The following is a 15,996-nucleotide window of genomic DNA, read 5'->3' as shown; positions in this document are numbered from 1 at the left end:
TTTCACATCCCTAGCCAAGTTCAGCTCTACCTGCGCCTTGGCTTTTCTGATCCTATCTCTACACATGCGGACAACAGCCCTATATTCCTCACAGGATACACAACCCTGCTTCCACTTCACATACATTTCTCTCTTTTCCCTCAGTTTAAGCTGCAGGTCCTTGCTCAGCCATATGCTTTCTTCAAAGCAAAGGAGATATGAATTACTCAAGACAGTGCTGCCCAAACGTTCTGTCTACACAGAATCTGCATGTGCTGAGAAATCTAGAAAACTTTACACAGATGATGGGTTAGGCACTCCTGGTTCAGCAGGCAGTCTTTCTGGATTTGAAGCACAACACCTTTATATCAGCATCCATCTGATATAAACACAACAAATTTCAGGAAATATTAAAAGGATGAAATAAAGTAAGTTCACATTGACTTTCTCAGTCAAATTAATTAAAATATACAACAGTATGGTTGTTAGCTCACAGCAATGATCATGCAACATGGGATGATTACTTGGAAACAACAATCCATTCAATGTTGATTAGAAACATATCATTTAAAAGTCTCTTAACGTTTATAGTTGAATGGAGAAAGCAAGATTCAAAGGTGATGGTCTGAAGCAATAATGTAACATCTTGCAGTGAGTTCAACAACCTTGCTAGTTGACATTCCCATGAATAAAGTATTGCGCAATGCAGTTTCTCCCTATTTACAGAAAACTGGCAACATTCAAAGGTGATAGAAACAGGAAAGAACAATATTTCAGCAAATTTATATATGTACTGTAATTAAAAAAAGTTAAAGCTGTTATAAGTTAGTTGTGATAACTTCAGGTTGGCATGAGTCATATCCCTGAGGAGTCAAAAAAAGGTAATTAAAACAAAAATGACTTACTTATTCCATGCTTGTCTAAGGTTTTTAGGGCTGTACTGTGTAAACCGTTCTGTAACAAAAAGAAGAGGTACATTCAATTACCTATGCTAAAAGCAGTTTTTAAAAAATTCAAATATAATTATTTACCCTCAATTTTCATCATTTTTATGCAACTACAGCAGCTCAAGTCTCTACACAGGGAAAGAAAAACAACATAGGAGCAATTGCCATGCAAACACAAAGTTCTTGTAAAAAAAAACCCCAAGATATTATGATAAAAGACTCACTGCAACATCACCAGAAACGGAACTTTTACAAATATCTTTAGAATACTTTTGACTGTGAGGAAAAAAATAAGGATTCCTGACATCTAAAATTAATTTTATTTTTCTTAATCATGAACACAGTTCTCTGTGACCTCACTGTCATGTTTTCATGTTTCCCATGAGGAGTTAATGTGGGTCTGTGTGATACACAGGGATACGCAAAATATGATGGCCATGTAAGAGTTCACTTTCTGAAGAATGTGTACAAATAACCAGTGGAGGTAACACATTGGCAGCTTATTCAGTCACAATTACTTTCCCTCCCAGATCCAAGAAAATCCATGCTCTGTATTAGGGCTCTTGTTGGCTGAGGATGATGCTATGAAAACTGCTGCAAAATTGAAGAGCCCACACTTGGCTAATGCTTTGAACAGGAGCTAAATGCCTCTCAGTAAGGAACAAACGCTATTTGGCTGAAGAATATAAAAACATTTCCACAAAGCCTTATCACACTAAAATGCAGACTACTACTCACCCTGGCCATCTGCTCCAGTGTGATGGCATTAGGTGCTCTGAATAAATGCTACATTTACAAAATATTCCAATTAAAAAAAAAAAAAACCAACCCACAAAAACATTTAATTTTGTTTCCACTCTACTCATGAGAATGACATTTAATAGATGTACCATACAGTTACAACAGTATTTTTACATGTATATATATATATATATATATATATATACACACACAGACCTTACTGTGCAAAACGACTACTAAAGTAATGTTTTGGGGAATGAGGTGTTCAATCTCTGTATTCATATACTTCACTTATGTCAATATAGTCAGTTCTCAAGAAATAACAAAGCACGGTTTCTGATATATCTGCTTGTTAAAAATGTTACTATATCTCTTAGTGTGACCTTGAGAACCATTTAGATTGAATAGCACATCACTGACATTATCCTAAATTTTGTAAATTACAAACACGACATTGCTGATACAGTCAGTTATCCCAGGCACTTGGAACCTTCAGGAACTCTAAAAAGGGTAAGCATTGTGGTAGTTTTAGAATCTGTTTTCTGTTAAGTCTTGATACTGCAATGACTGCAGAATTCAGGGTTAAACTGAGAAAAAAAAAAATGTTGGGTACTTTCTTACCAAGTGACTCCATTACAATCTGTTGTGTGCACGCATTGTGACAAAATGAACTATCACACCTGAGGAATGAAGATTAAAACTACAGGAAATGCCAATTTCTTTTTATCACGATTACACATTGAATGTGTAATTATGCATCTACTACAGCTGTGACAATTCACAAGGGCAGATCTTTAAATTAAAAGAGCAAAGCAGTCAGGATCATTATTAGGTAAAGCCACGGTTCAGATCAATAGCATGGCACAGGAGTCTGTGGCTGTAATTGAGTTTAAAGATCCAATAACACAAATAAAAACTCAGTACTGAATTCCTTGTTCTGTACTAAGTAATTCAAGCATCAAGATAGCATTGAGAACACAATCCAAATTTACAAGTGAGGGGGGCATAACAATTGAAATTGTACCTGTTGTTCAGTGACTCAGCTGCTACTCTCTAGGGGAGAAGCCTGAGCTCCATTAAGGTCAACAGCTTGCACTGACCTCAGCAGAACCTGAGCAAACCCTTAAATGTTAGTTTATGGATGTGAATTACCAATGTCTACGCAAACAGATACACAAACCCATAATAACTGGAAGAAAATGACATTCTATACTTTATAAGTAAACACTCTACATTCCTTTATGTATATATGTATCAGCAAATTTGCAGATGACACCAAGCTGAGTGGTGTAGTTGACACACTAGAGGGAAGAGATGCCATCCAGAAGGACCTGGACAGGCTTGGGATGGGCCCATGCCAACCTCATGAAGTTCAACAAGGCCGAGTGCAAGGTTCTGCGCCTGGGTCAGGGCAATCCCACGCTCAGATACAGGCTAGGAAGCAAATGGCTTGAGAGCAGCCCTGAGGAGAATAATTTGGGAGTTTCAGAAAGACTCAACGTGTGCCAGCAGTGTGCTCTAGCAGCCCAGAAGGCCAACAGTATCCTGGGTTGCATCAAGAGAAGCATGACCAGCAGGTGGAAGGAGGTGATTCTGCCCCTCTGCTCTGCTCTTGTGAGACCCCACCTGGAATACTGCATCCAGTTCTGGGGCCCTCAACAGAAGAAGGAGATGGAGCTGTTGGAGAGGGTCCAGAGTAGGGCCACGAAGATGATCAGAAGGCAGGAGCACTTCCCCTATAGGGACAGGCTAAGAGAGTTGCAGCTCTTCAGCCTGGAGAAGAGAAGGCCTGAAGTACCTGAAGAGATCCTACAGAAAAGGTGAGGAGGAACTTTTTATAAGGGCATGTAGTGACAGGATGAGAAAAAATGGCTTTAAACTGGAAGAGGGTATCAGGAAGAAATTCTTTACTATGAGGGTGGTGAGACACTGGAACAGGTTGCCCAGAGAGGTTGTGGATGCCCTCACCCTGGAAGCATTCAAGGCCAGGCTGGATGGGGCTCTCAGCAACCTGGTCTAGTGGGAGGTATCTGCCTGTAGCAGGGCAGTTGGAACCAGATGATCTTAGAGGTCCCTTCTAACCCAGGTCAAAGAAACCATCTGCAGCTTGCCAGTGCTGTGTACCAAACAAGGCTGAAATACACGTTAGAGTTCAGCTAATGCTGTGCAGATTTGCACATTAGTCTATGTTGGTGCATAAAAGTGCTTGGTGGAAAGAGAACTGAACTGGCTTGAAGCATCACTGAAGAGCTAACCTAAATCTATGGAAAGACAGATCTTGATTTCACCCCTCATTTAGGTTAGGTCAGATACCGGCAGAGCTACATGCACAATGTTATTTTTTAAAGGACTGACAGAGGTTCATTCTAAGCAATTTAGTCTATTTTCACAGTGAAACACTGAGTCAACTATTTGGCCAAATTGCTTTTAGGTCCAAAGATCTGTTTCAGCTCTGCAAGAAAATGAAAAACTATTGCTATGCCAGATGAGATTTTACTACAAAACCAAAATATTGGAGTTAGTTATGTAAATTCTAGGCATACATTATCAAAATGATCAAACTTTTCAAAGTGATCTTCCTTCTTTATTCCAATACTACCCTGTTCTAAACCTCTTTTTAAATAAGTACCTTATTCATCATATATGTTTCAGGCAGTGAGAGGGGGAACTACGAAAAACACGGTAAGGGTGAAGCCCTCTATAAGAAGCCAGTGTTAGTCTTGAGTCCTCCATTCATTTGCTGTGTGACTGCAGACCATGCTTCTCCTAACCACTGACATCAACTCTTCCCCTCTACTTTAAAGCAGGTTAGAAGCTCCTCTCTTTAAATTCCGCATGAGAAAGGAAAACACTTACCAACAGAATACAGCTCTCATTTTTCTACCAAAGTTTTTGGTCATGCCTCCAGCCAGAAGTTTGTTAACTTTCACAGAGTAAATTGGACTGTTTTCAAGCGTACCATTTTGGTATTTATTTTTCAGATGCTCCCATAGATCTGACCATAAAAATTAATAATATCAGTCAGTAGATTTTGACTATATGAGATCCAGTAATACTGCAGAATTACCTTAAATGCTCCTCCAAAAACAAAAGAAAACTTTGCCCAGCACATGTTATGAAAGGCAGCAGAAGAAGCGGTCCAAATCTCAGTCCAACTTTATGGAAGGAACCCAAAACTTACTACCACTCCCTCAGAACTGAAAGCCAAATGGTATCAAGTAAGAGTTCCCTACAGACATTAGCACCATTACCAAGTGATGTAATCATGCCCAGTGCAGACAAGCCACTGCCAAGTCTGCAGAGCACACTGTTTTGCTGTCATAGGTGCCACTCTTATCAACATCTGAATTTTTAAAAAATTGAAAAATTGTACATTTGCAGATTAAGATTTGATTTAAGGTATATTTTGAATCTTTATAGTTCAAATATTATCTGACTGTGATCATGAAATGTGCTTATTTTGAATAAAAACATTGGCAGACAAATATGGTAAGCTTATCTGAAATTCAGACTAAAAAGCACGATTTTAATTTACTTTATGCAAACACTTAAATATTTGCAAATCTTTTGGAAACAAGTTCAGGAAATAAACCTTGATCCTCTGATTTTTTTTTATCCCAGATATATACCATCATCATCACAAGCTACCATGTCTCACCGTTAAAGAGCTGGCTTTTCACATGGATGGTGTATTTCACTAGCCAAGGGTGATTTTTCATTATGTGTAACAAAAAAAGGGAGACTTCACTTTTTATTTAAATCCCACAGCACCTAAAAGTGTTCTACCTTTTGCTTCTTAGAAGGCCAAGTCAGCTAAATCTTGATTAAGAAGTTGTTCATAATCAAACACTGCGTAAAGAGAACCCTACACAGGACTGCAGAAACGAGCAAAAATACAGTGTTAATATCCCTTAGTGTGACAGAGTACCAATCACATGATCATCCTGTAGCATACCATTTACTCTAAAGTCTTTAAAAGAGCACAGACTGCAACACAGACTGTAGGCTGACATGCTACATCCACACCTCCAGACAACTGCCCCAGAGCCAGCATTCACTGTTCTGCTGAACAACAAAGCCAACCCACTTGGAGATGCTGGGTACACAAACATTCTTCCTGCAGCAGACAAATTTGAGTTTTCATTTGTTTTAGACCTATTAGCATAGCTTACTCAATGCTTGTTGTGCCACGGAGGATTTTATGTCTCTGCCCCACAAGTAAGTGCTATTGGAAAGAATAACAATCACAAAATGGAACCACAAGTGAGCAGGCAGAGGTAGGAGAGGGAGGTTTCTTGAGCTGGTTAATATGACAAACCTGATGCATCAAAAAGCATATTTTCAAGCAACTGCTCCCAAACTGTATTCAGCTTGAAGATACAGAAAACTAATGAAAAAAAAAAGCTGGTGCCAGAAAACAGAAAGTTCATCCATTACACCCAGCTGCATTTTGTGGTCTTAGAAAAAACAGTATTTCTACAAAGCTTGCCTCTTACGTTCGTTTTTGTTTTATTTAGACAACTGCTCTAGAGCAATTCTGTTATATATGCATATTTGTATGCCCACATATATACCTATACGCTTCTCGCTGCAAACATCATTATCAGCCCAATAAACACGCTCCATCTGACAGCCTTGCATCAAGGGCAGGTTCAAACAGAAGAGAATTTCAGCGGAACTCACTAGTGAGCTTATTAGCAGACCACTGAAGAGCTACTGGTCTGCTGTGAGAATTGAAAAAACAAGCACTTGCATTTTAAGTAACATAAACCACGATGAGGTTTAATTCTCCTTTATCTGTCAGAAAGACACATGAACTGTTGTATCTTTGGCATGTTTGCCTTGCAAGAACCTAGAATAGGCAGGAAGAGCTACATAAGGATTAGAAGCAGACTACATTTTGATTTTTAGCTCCTTTTTAACACTATTGATAATCAGCTTCTAGTCTAAACCAAAGAATTTCAAATGCAGTTTGACTTCAAGGCATTTTTTATGTTGCTAATCAAAACATGCTGGATAATATGCATTCCTTGGTTAATGTTCTTCTGCATTTAAAACCAAATGTGATTAGCTTAAATGCAAATATTTAAACACCACCATCATTAGTATTTTGAAAAGTCTAATGCACAATTTCTTTAAACTAGTTTTCTTTACATTTCTTTAAGTCTAAAGTGACTAACACTGTATTGTGATATGTAAGACTCAAATATGCCATTTTTATTAAAGATTTGATTCAAAAAACATTTACGTTATGTGAGCTAAAGACAGGAAGATAAGTGTCCATTCTTGACAAGAAAAAATTTCAAGCTCTATTTGCAGCACTAATGTGCAATTTGAAGTTTTACTGAAGTTAAATCAAAAGTGAAGTTTTATTGTAATTATGAATTAAACTTTGTTTTCTTTGTATGCCAAGTATCTTGAAAAAAATTACTTCGGTTCCCTGCCATTGCTCTTCCTCTCCTCCTCTCCCTTTCAAAAGGAAGAGGACAGAAGAGCACAGGGTGTGTAAAGAGGAAGCAGAGAAGCTGTTGTAGGATCTCTACTGAGTATGAATAGTGTTAAGTTTATTAGCTAGCATTGTCTAAAGTACTGGACTGAATTACAGTGCCATATGGAACAGCTCTGCCTTTTAGCAGTGCTCACACCTGCTCCCTTACATATATACTAGTTACTTTGAGTTTGATGCAATTTTATTTCAAGACTGATGAAAACACCGACAACTCTGTTTCCCTTGGGTCTCCGATACCAGAGACTTGATGAAACACATGAATATTACGATTTTGTAAAAACTAAAAAAGAATCAGAGAAATTTCAAGTTAATTCTTCTTTCCAGATACCTCTCTGAGGCAAGTACTCACATTTCTTGAGACCACATCCATACCAGTAAGTGAAATGTAATTGGGACTTTCAAATTGCAACCATGGTAGAGCGTCCATGCTACTGCAGCACCCTCCCACCTCCATGATAGGTGTGAGGCCTCCTCCTTACTGGGTACAGCCCTCAGCCCATGCTAACTCCCAAAGAATGCCTGGGAATTAATTATTTGGAAGATATCATGAGCTAAAGGCATGCCAGGGAATGTTCTAACAACTTCACAGTAGAGATTCTCCCTTTGCCTAGAAATGTTTGTTGGCATCAGTCTAGAGGCAAACAGGCAAGGTATTGATTCAGTGTGAAACAAATTATTGACAGGTTTTAGTGAAATTCTGTAGGAAAAACTGTTATGAAAATTTGAAAAGCTGTATGTCCTCATATACAGTATTTGCACAGCTTTGTATCAAAGGAGTTTCTTCTCTCAATCCAGTCCTATTCTGGGCTAGATTAAATGAAGATTTAATTCTTTGATAAATCTTGGTTATCAGTCAGCTGTTAGGATGCAGGTAGTCAGATCACATTTCTAAAATGAATCTATATTTATTGATCATCTGGGAAGCAAAGCAGAACAGCAGCTCTTCTCTGGTTTTGTCAGTCACATAGTCGGGAGCATTTTTTTTAAAATAAATCCATGAAGTTTCTATCAATCTCTGACAAACTCTGCATTATGCAATATTTCCTGTGAATGTTGTTTTCCCTCTATAGTTTCCTTATGCTTTCTCCTTAAGGAGAGTTTCTTTCTCTTAAGTGTTTTCATCCTCACCTTAGTGATTCTGTTTTAGAAAACAATAATACTCTGTAGATGTTTCGATTGTCTCATAAAAGGCACTCAATACAGGTATATTGCTTTATATTATATCTGATAGTCCGTTGAACACAGTCAGATTCAGGCTTCCACATTACCAGCCCTAGATTAAATATTTAACTTTCTCTCACCTAGAGACAGTATTGTATACAGAGACACGGTGAATGTTGCAAACCACTCTCACATTTTATCCATCTTACTATCCTGTTATTTCTTCTCCTCTACAGTTAACATCTCTTAATGGCCAGCACCATCTCGTTTATCTTCTGCTCTGATTTCTACCCCTATCCTCACTGACAGGATCTTCTGCCAAATCCCTCAACTTCCCAGTATGGATGTTACACATTAACAATTCCATAAAAATTAATGGAGTATGTAGGAAAAGTTGAAACTTAAGTGTGGATGTTGATATGAATGGCTTATCTTGCTCAATTATGTGGAAGGGACTCTGAATCCAGAAGAAACAGCTGGAGGAAAAAAGGAAGATTAGAGTCCAGACTAAGAAAAATGGGAGATTTAATGTAGATAGAGAGAATAATACACAAAACCCAGTAAGATTCAGACATGAAAAGAAAAAGTATCAAAAGGTGATGGCCAGTGCTCGGACAAACTTGAGCCATCAGTATGCCCAAGTGGCCAAGAAAGCCAGTGGCATCCTGGCTTAGAAATAGCATAGCCAGCAGGACCAGGGAGGTGATCATCCCCCTCTATTCAGCTCTGGTGAGGCTGCACCTCAAGTTCTGTGTTCAGTTCTGGGTCTCTCACTACAAGATAAGACATTGAGGCCCTGGAGCGTGTTCAAGAGAAGGGCAACAAAGCTGGTGAGGGGCCTAGAGTACAAGTCATATGAGAAGCTGCTGAGGAAACTGGGATTGTTCAGTCTGGAGAAGAGAAGGCTCAGGGCAGACCTTACAGTTCTCTACAACTACCTGAAGGGAGGTTGTGGCAAGGTTGGCTTTGGCCTCTTCTCCCAGGCAACAGTGATAGGATTAGAAGTAATGGCCTCAAGTTTCACCAGGGGAGATTCATATTAGATATTAGGAAAAATTTCTTCCTGAAAGAGTGGTCGGCCACTGGAACGGGCTGCCCATGGAAGCGGTGGAATCGCCATCACTGTAGGTGTTCAAGAAATGTGTAGATGTGGTGCTTATGGACATGGTTTAGTGGGCCATATTGGAGGTAGGTGGACGGTTGGACTAGATGATCTCAGAGGTCTTTTCCAACCTTAATGATTCTGTGGTTCTATAATTCTATGAGCCTGGTAAGGAAGCAGCTTGTTTTGGAACACTGCTCCATCTCATAATTTACTCAAACTGCCTTCTTTGAGGGCAGATATGTCATTTTCACAATGATCCTGAATGGCTGGGTTTCTTTCATTGTATCTGAGTACAGAAAGACACATTCAAGAGTATAGCAATGATGTCAGCCTCAAAGTGAATCACAGAGGAAACACTTCTGATACATTTCAGAATTTTCAAATGCATTTTTTAGATCATTCATGAAAGTAATTTACTAAGTAGAATGTGTGCATGTATGCTTGTGTGCATGTGTTTATATGTCTGCAAATGCAAATGGTGACAATTGAGGTTGAGGCTGATCTTGATAAAGCTCACAGAATAGGCCAAATTTTATCTTTAAGTATCTCCCATATCACTTTCAGTATTTGCAAGATGGAATGCAATCAAAGATCAAAAGCAGGCATATAAAATATAAGTTGTTTTTTACTTTTTTAATCGCAAAACAAATTAAGCACATTTTATTTCCATAGTTACAGGCTGTTAAAATTACTGAGGTTAGGAGTTTAGCTGATGCAGAGCCACCCACTGCTACCCTTAGATGCATCTCTATTTCAGCATCAGAAAACTTCCTGCATATTAAGATGTCAGAGATCATCATTTATGCACTGGCTGCTTACCAGAATAATCAGACCTTTGGCCACTGTAGGGGAGAAGAGGCTAATGTCATATTTTTCAGTCATTACTTGTTTCTCCCATTAAAATGTGATTAGTTCCCTGCAGCACTGGACTGTGTCCTATCAAATCACAGCATGAAAATTAGTTATTTAAATCTATGCAAACAAGAAATACAATGAAATCTTGTTTCTGCTCTCATTAGTCTTCCCAACTCTGCAGACAGTTAGTGTGCTGCTTATTTTTTTTCTTAACTAGAGTTACTGCTGATACTTTTTGTTTAAATCCCATTGTTTTTTGCTCACTTAACTCAGTTTATGGCATCAAAACCTTCCCTGAGTGGATGTTGATACTCTCATCACCAGTACTGCCTTAAAACTCACAGTCCACACAAAGACACACAAAGCACAGGAGTTATTTAACCCTATATCATATCTATTCAAATGCAGTAATTTCACAGAATTTAAAGAATAATGGAATTGGTTCAGAGCCAGTGAGACATTTCAGGTTATTCTGCACTCAATAGCTAAGGAAAGGAAAAGATTAAGTTATCCTAAATGTATTAATCTAAGAAATAAATGGAACCATTAACCTTCAACTTTGCTCCAAAGCAATTATTCAGGAAAGAAAGGTCCTTTGGTCCCATAAACTGAGAACATTTTGTCTAGGGCATAACACAGAATGTAACAACAATTTCAGACCAACAGGAAAGGGAGTATGGCCGGCTGAGCATTGGTAGATGGAGCCAATCAGCCTTGCCATTGACAGAATTCTGTGCGCAGAATGGCACAAAGGAAATCTTTTTCTTAAGAAGCAATAGAGAACCTGGTATCCATGACTAAACAGCTCCATTGACCCTAACAGCATGAGCACAGTGTAAATCCAGCATAGTCCATGGGTCAGAGCACTGTGTGCAGAACCTGCTGCTGGTATCCTGGTGTGATCCCAGAAGTAATGTCTTTTGCTGCTCTCACAATTCCATGCACTATCAGCATAAAGTCCAATTACTCTGTTTTGGGGTATGTAAACCAAATTTTGCTTGTCCAGTTAGATTATTGTTTCTATTACTGTATTTTTTTTTTAAACACAAAGGGAATGTAGAACGCAATAATATGTGTTTCAAGCAACTACAGAGGAGGGCTTTTTCCCTTGGAATGCTCTCAGACCTCCACAGTATATGAGAATTAAGGAGCTCAGCACTTTGCATTAACAAGGCCTAGAATCATTAAATAATTGCCAGACAGGATAATAATTACTCTGACTTGGAAATCTACACACTTCAGAGGTGAAAAGGATCTAAGAACAAAGAGTACACCGAGCAGAAATTGTGAAAATACCAAGTGACTATGTTCTGTCCCGGGGGCACCTTCCCTCCTCTCCCCATTTTTATAACTGTTTTATATTCACAGCTGACAAAATTCTGGGACGGAGAAAATAAAAGCAAGTCTAACACAATGCCTGTCTAAAAATTAGATTGAATGCAGTAAGCACTGTGGATTTATTTCCTGATGTTCTCCTGTGGTAATAAACCCACATTCCTTAACAATTAGAAGGCAAAGAGGAATTACATCAGGAAGTTTCTTGGCTGCCATCTACTGTTCAAAATTTTTTTGTAACATGCAGAATATATAGAAAAATACATGCTAACAACATACACCAGCATCTCTAAGTTTTCTCCTTTCCTTTAATCTCCCCGGATAAAAGCAGTATCTTTGAAAAGTTATTAAAGACCACTAAATTTTTGTAAGGATTCTGCAGGTATACTCACTTATTAATTAGTAACAAAATGAGAAACACGAAGTCTTGAACACTTAAAAAGTTTAATTCACACTAATTTAGGAAGAATACTATGGAAAACCTTTTTTTTTTTTTTTTTTTTAAGACGTTTTCTCGACTAATTCACTACAGAGCACTCGATAGCAATTTGACTCAGCAAAGCTTTTGACATAGTCTCCCATAACAACCTTGTAGGTAAGCTCAGGAAGTGTGGCATAGATGAGTAGACAGTGAGGTGGATTAAACTGGCTGACTGACAGAGCTCAGAGAGTTGTGATCAACAGTGCAGAATCTGGCTGGAGGCCTGTAGCTAGCGGTGTTCCCCAAGGGCCGGTGCTAGGTCTGCTCTTGTTCAACATCACCAGTGATCTAGGTAAGGGGATAGAGTTCATCCTCAGCAAGTTTGCTGATGATACAAAGCTAGGAGAAGTGGCTGACACACCAGAAGGCTGTGCTACCATTCAGCAAGACCTGGACAGACTGGAGAGTTGGATGCAGAGAAACCTGATGAAGTTCAACAAGGGCAGGTTAGGGGCTGACCTTCTGGAAAGGAGCTCTGTAGAGAAGGACCTAGGTGTTATGGTGGACAACAACAGGTTGACTATGAGCCAGCAGAGTATTCTTGTGGCCAAGAAGTCTGATGGTATCCTGGGATGCATTAAAAAAAGTGTTGCCAGCAGGTCAAGTGAGGTGATCCTCCCCCTCTACTCTGCCCTGGTGAGGCATGGAAAAGACTGAGAGGGGATCTTAGCAACACAAGTATCTAAAGATGTCAAGAGGATAGGGCCAGGCTCTTTTTTGGTAGTGCCCAGTGACAGGAAAAAAGCAATGGGTACAAACTGGAACATCGGAAGTTTCGTACGAACATGAAAAAAAACTTGGTTTTGAGAGTTACAAGCACTGGAACAAGCTGCCCAGAGAGGTTGTGGAGTCTCCTTCTCTGGAGATATTTAAAACCTGCCTGGATGCTTTCCTTTGCAGCCTACTCTAGGGAGCCTGTTTTAGCAGAGAGTTGCATTTGATCATCTCCAGAGGTCCCTTCCAATCCCTGATTCCTTGATTGTGCGACTACACAGCAGTAAGACCACAGGAGGGCAGAGACTGAAAAACATTGTGCAAGCAAAATATCTGCCTGTCCTTTTCTCAAAGCTTTGTTTTATAACCAGAAGTCCAACAATATTTCTATCTTTCACTTTCAGTGCTGCCTTGAACTCTGCCCTTTTCAAGTCCTCTGCCTCACTTCCCACCAGAAGTAGCCAGAGTAACCATTACAATACTGCAAATCTAATTAACAAGACAGGCTGCAATGAAAGAGGAATCTTCTTCTCTACAGCGGACTTACAAGAGGACTTGGAAATTAGTCTTAAGTAACATAGAATATCAAGTTGTCACAGTTTATGACAAAAGCTGAAGGGAACACTGTCTGCAGTAAAGCATAACAAGGAGTCTACTGAGACACCTTAGGCATGCAAGGAGCAAGACACCTGAAATGAAAGTTCTGAGTCAATTCTGTTAACCATGTCATTTATGCTTATGGAGGACAGGCCCCAAATCAAACTTCATTATAGCATAATGAAGGAGACTTTGTACTTATAATTCTCTAGGGAACACATTCTACTTCTTACACAAATGAATCAGATGGTAGTACAGATATTCAAGAACAGCTGTAGACTGTGACAACTTAGATTACAACAGCCACTAAAAAAAAGTAACTGTTGTAGAAAGGTACTAACAGATGATCTAGTAGCAGCTTCAGCTTTCACTAAATCTTTCCCCTATTCTTTGGTTTCCTTTGGTATTCCTCAAAGTTCAGAGTGGTCTGCGGAAAAGTAAAGCTAACTGAGAATCAGCCTGTCAAGGTGTGATGTTCAGTAGCAAAACATAGCAGGGAAATGCAAGCAGGTCATGGGTTAGGTTGTAATAAACAGGAGAAAAAGAAAAGAAAGCAAAAGAAATTAAGCAAAAGGAAAAATCAAACAGCAAAACCTTGAGCACAATAAGCAGTGAGGAGCAAGAAAGTGTCATTATGGCTTCTGCATTGCATTCAGGTTATTTTGAACATTGTAGGGGTTCTTTAGTAAATTAAGAGCTGCCAAAAAAAAAAAAAAAAAAAAACAACAAAAAAAAAAACCAAGGGATGCCTTCACAAGCAACTCCTAGAATGTGGGCAGGAAGGTAACTACCTTTGTTCTATATTTCCAGGTAAAGGAAAAAGTGGGTGAGCATGGTAGTTAGACCTACCTGGTTTGAAATGGGGTAACGAGTGGACTCCAGGCCACGTATCTTCATTTGGTGTTCCAAGTACCTGTGCACAACAGAAAAAGGAAAAATAAGAAAGAAACAAAAGCAGCTTTAATGGGAAATTGTGACAATCCATTGCACTGAATAAAGCCATTCCTCCAAAGAGCTCAGTGTACCTCAAAATTTGAACTGTAAGTAGGCTTAATTATTGGGGGTACAAAAAGTTAAAAGTTACTGTGGTTACAAGGTACCATTGGAGCCAGTAAAGGGTGCCGTGTTTGGGTCAGTCTGCCTGTTTGACCAATACATGTAAAAGCTACTTTCCACTGACAGGTTCAAGCTACTTGTATGATGCAGAATGCTGATGTTACACAGGCTACATTTTTCACCTTGGAAATAATTTCAATCCCTGTAAACTTAAGTAAACTGAACAGTCATTTAGTAATAGATGTCAGGAGAGAAGATTTATACAGATGGAAAAGCAGATGACTAAGAGCATGGTGTGAACAGCAACACGCTGAGAATAGCTGTCATTTTAAATGGATGTAGTAGCATAGAACCAATAAATTTTTAGAAAATACAGAAATTATTGACTCATAAATTGTGTTTCGTTTCTATTCCCTTCAACTTGTAGCACAAATCAGACTAACTTTTAGCAGGAAAGAGCTTCGCACTTCTCACTTGCATCTTATATTCTTTGCCCACGTGAAAAGTTCAACTCCTGGTGTCTTTGGCACAAAAGATAAATTAGTTGAGAGAACAGCTATATTTAAGTCTTCCACAATTGTTTTTACTTCATGATACATAAGTGACAGCACTTGCTTTAAGTGGGACTGGGAGGAACATCTGAAATAGCAGCTCTAAAAATGGGTTTCTGAATGAATTGCAGAATTTGGAAGTTCTCCTGTGGGATCTTCCCCATTACAAATTTTCATACAGTTTTTAGCATCAATGAAAATCCTTGGGACTGTTTTCTGCATTTGCTGTAAGCTCAGGCCCTGGAATAAAGGCCTGATTTTGTGAAGTGAATGCATTTCACACTGGTATTATGCTCATTTTGCACTGTCATAAACATACAAATCCCCTCTGCCAGCCCTGCCCCTACCTGCACCACTGATCCTCTGAATAAATCTTTTATCCTGTGTAACTTATGTCACTGTGACACTGTGGTCACTTACTCCAGCACAAAATGAGCACCAAGCTAGCTATTTGTGTTTATAAGTTAGCGCTTAAAAAATTCTTAGAAGCAAGACTAGGAAGTTGGAAAACACACAAAAAAATCTTTGTATCTGCCAAAAATTTATTTCATACTATTTAGAAATTGGCTTAAAAATTTGAAGTAGAATTAGTGACTTCTTAAGCAGAGACAACTTCAAGGTGAGTTTTATGACTCTAGGGTCTGAAGTTTTTAAAGCAATTTACAATATTGTCTAATATAAAAATAGCAATACAAAGACACTCTACACAATGCTTAAACCTTAAATAGAAGAAAATACACCTAAATTGGACCCTTTGCAAGAATAGTAGGAATTGAAAGCGGAACACCAAGGTGTTAGAGAAACAAAGACAACAGTCTCCTTTCAATTAGACAGTATACATTCATGTAGTTATTTGGAGATACAAGTTCACTGATTGTATTTGTAAATATTATTTTCAGAATCTTCCTGTCTGTACCTTGTGAAACAAGACCTAATCAGCATTTGAATGCTAAACCTGGCCCTTC

General features: G+C 38.8%; 1 protein-coding gene across 5 annotated transcripts in view; it reads right to left on the bottom strand.

Annotated features, from left to right (window-relative positions):
• CDK14 (cyclin dependent kinase 14) overlaps positions 1 to 15,996 on the bottom strand; it is a 318,720-nt gene that overhangs the window by 94,821 nt on the left and 207,903 nt on the right. For all 5 annotated transcript variants that reach the window (XR_002434949.1, XM_021386034.1, XM_021386037.1 and 2 more), the window contains 2 exons: positions 14,274 to 14,337; positions 885 to 933 (listed from right to left, as the gene is read on the bottom strand). Coding sequence is in view for 4 of the 5 variants with exons in the window: in XM_021386034.1 (XP_021241709.1) it covers positions 885 to 933; positions 14,274 to 14,337 (113 nt within the window). In the remaining variant the exon portion in view is untranslated. The remainder of the gene's footprint in view (positions 1 to 884; positions 934 to 14,273; positions 14,338 to 15,996) is intronic.

Source organism: Numida meleagris, chromosome 2, assembly GCF_002078875.1.
Source record: "Numida meleagris isolate 19003 breed g44 Domestic line chromosome 2, NumMel1.0, whole genome shotgun sequence".
Lineage (NCBI taxonomy): Eukaryota > Metazoa > Chordata > Aves > Galliformes > Numididae > Numida > Numida meleagris.
This window is presented reverse-complemented; position numbering and strand designations above follow the sequence as displayed.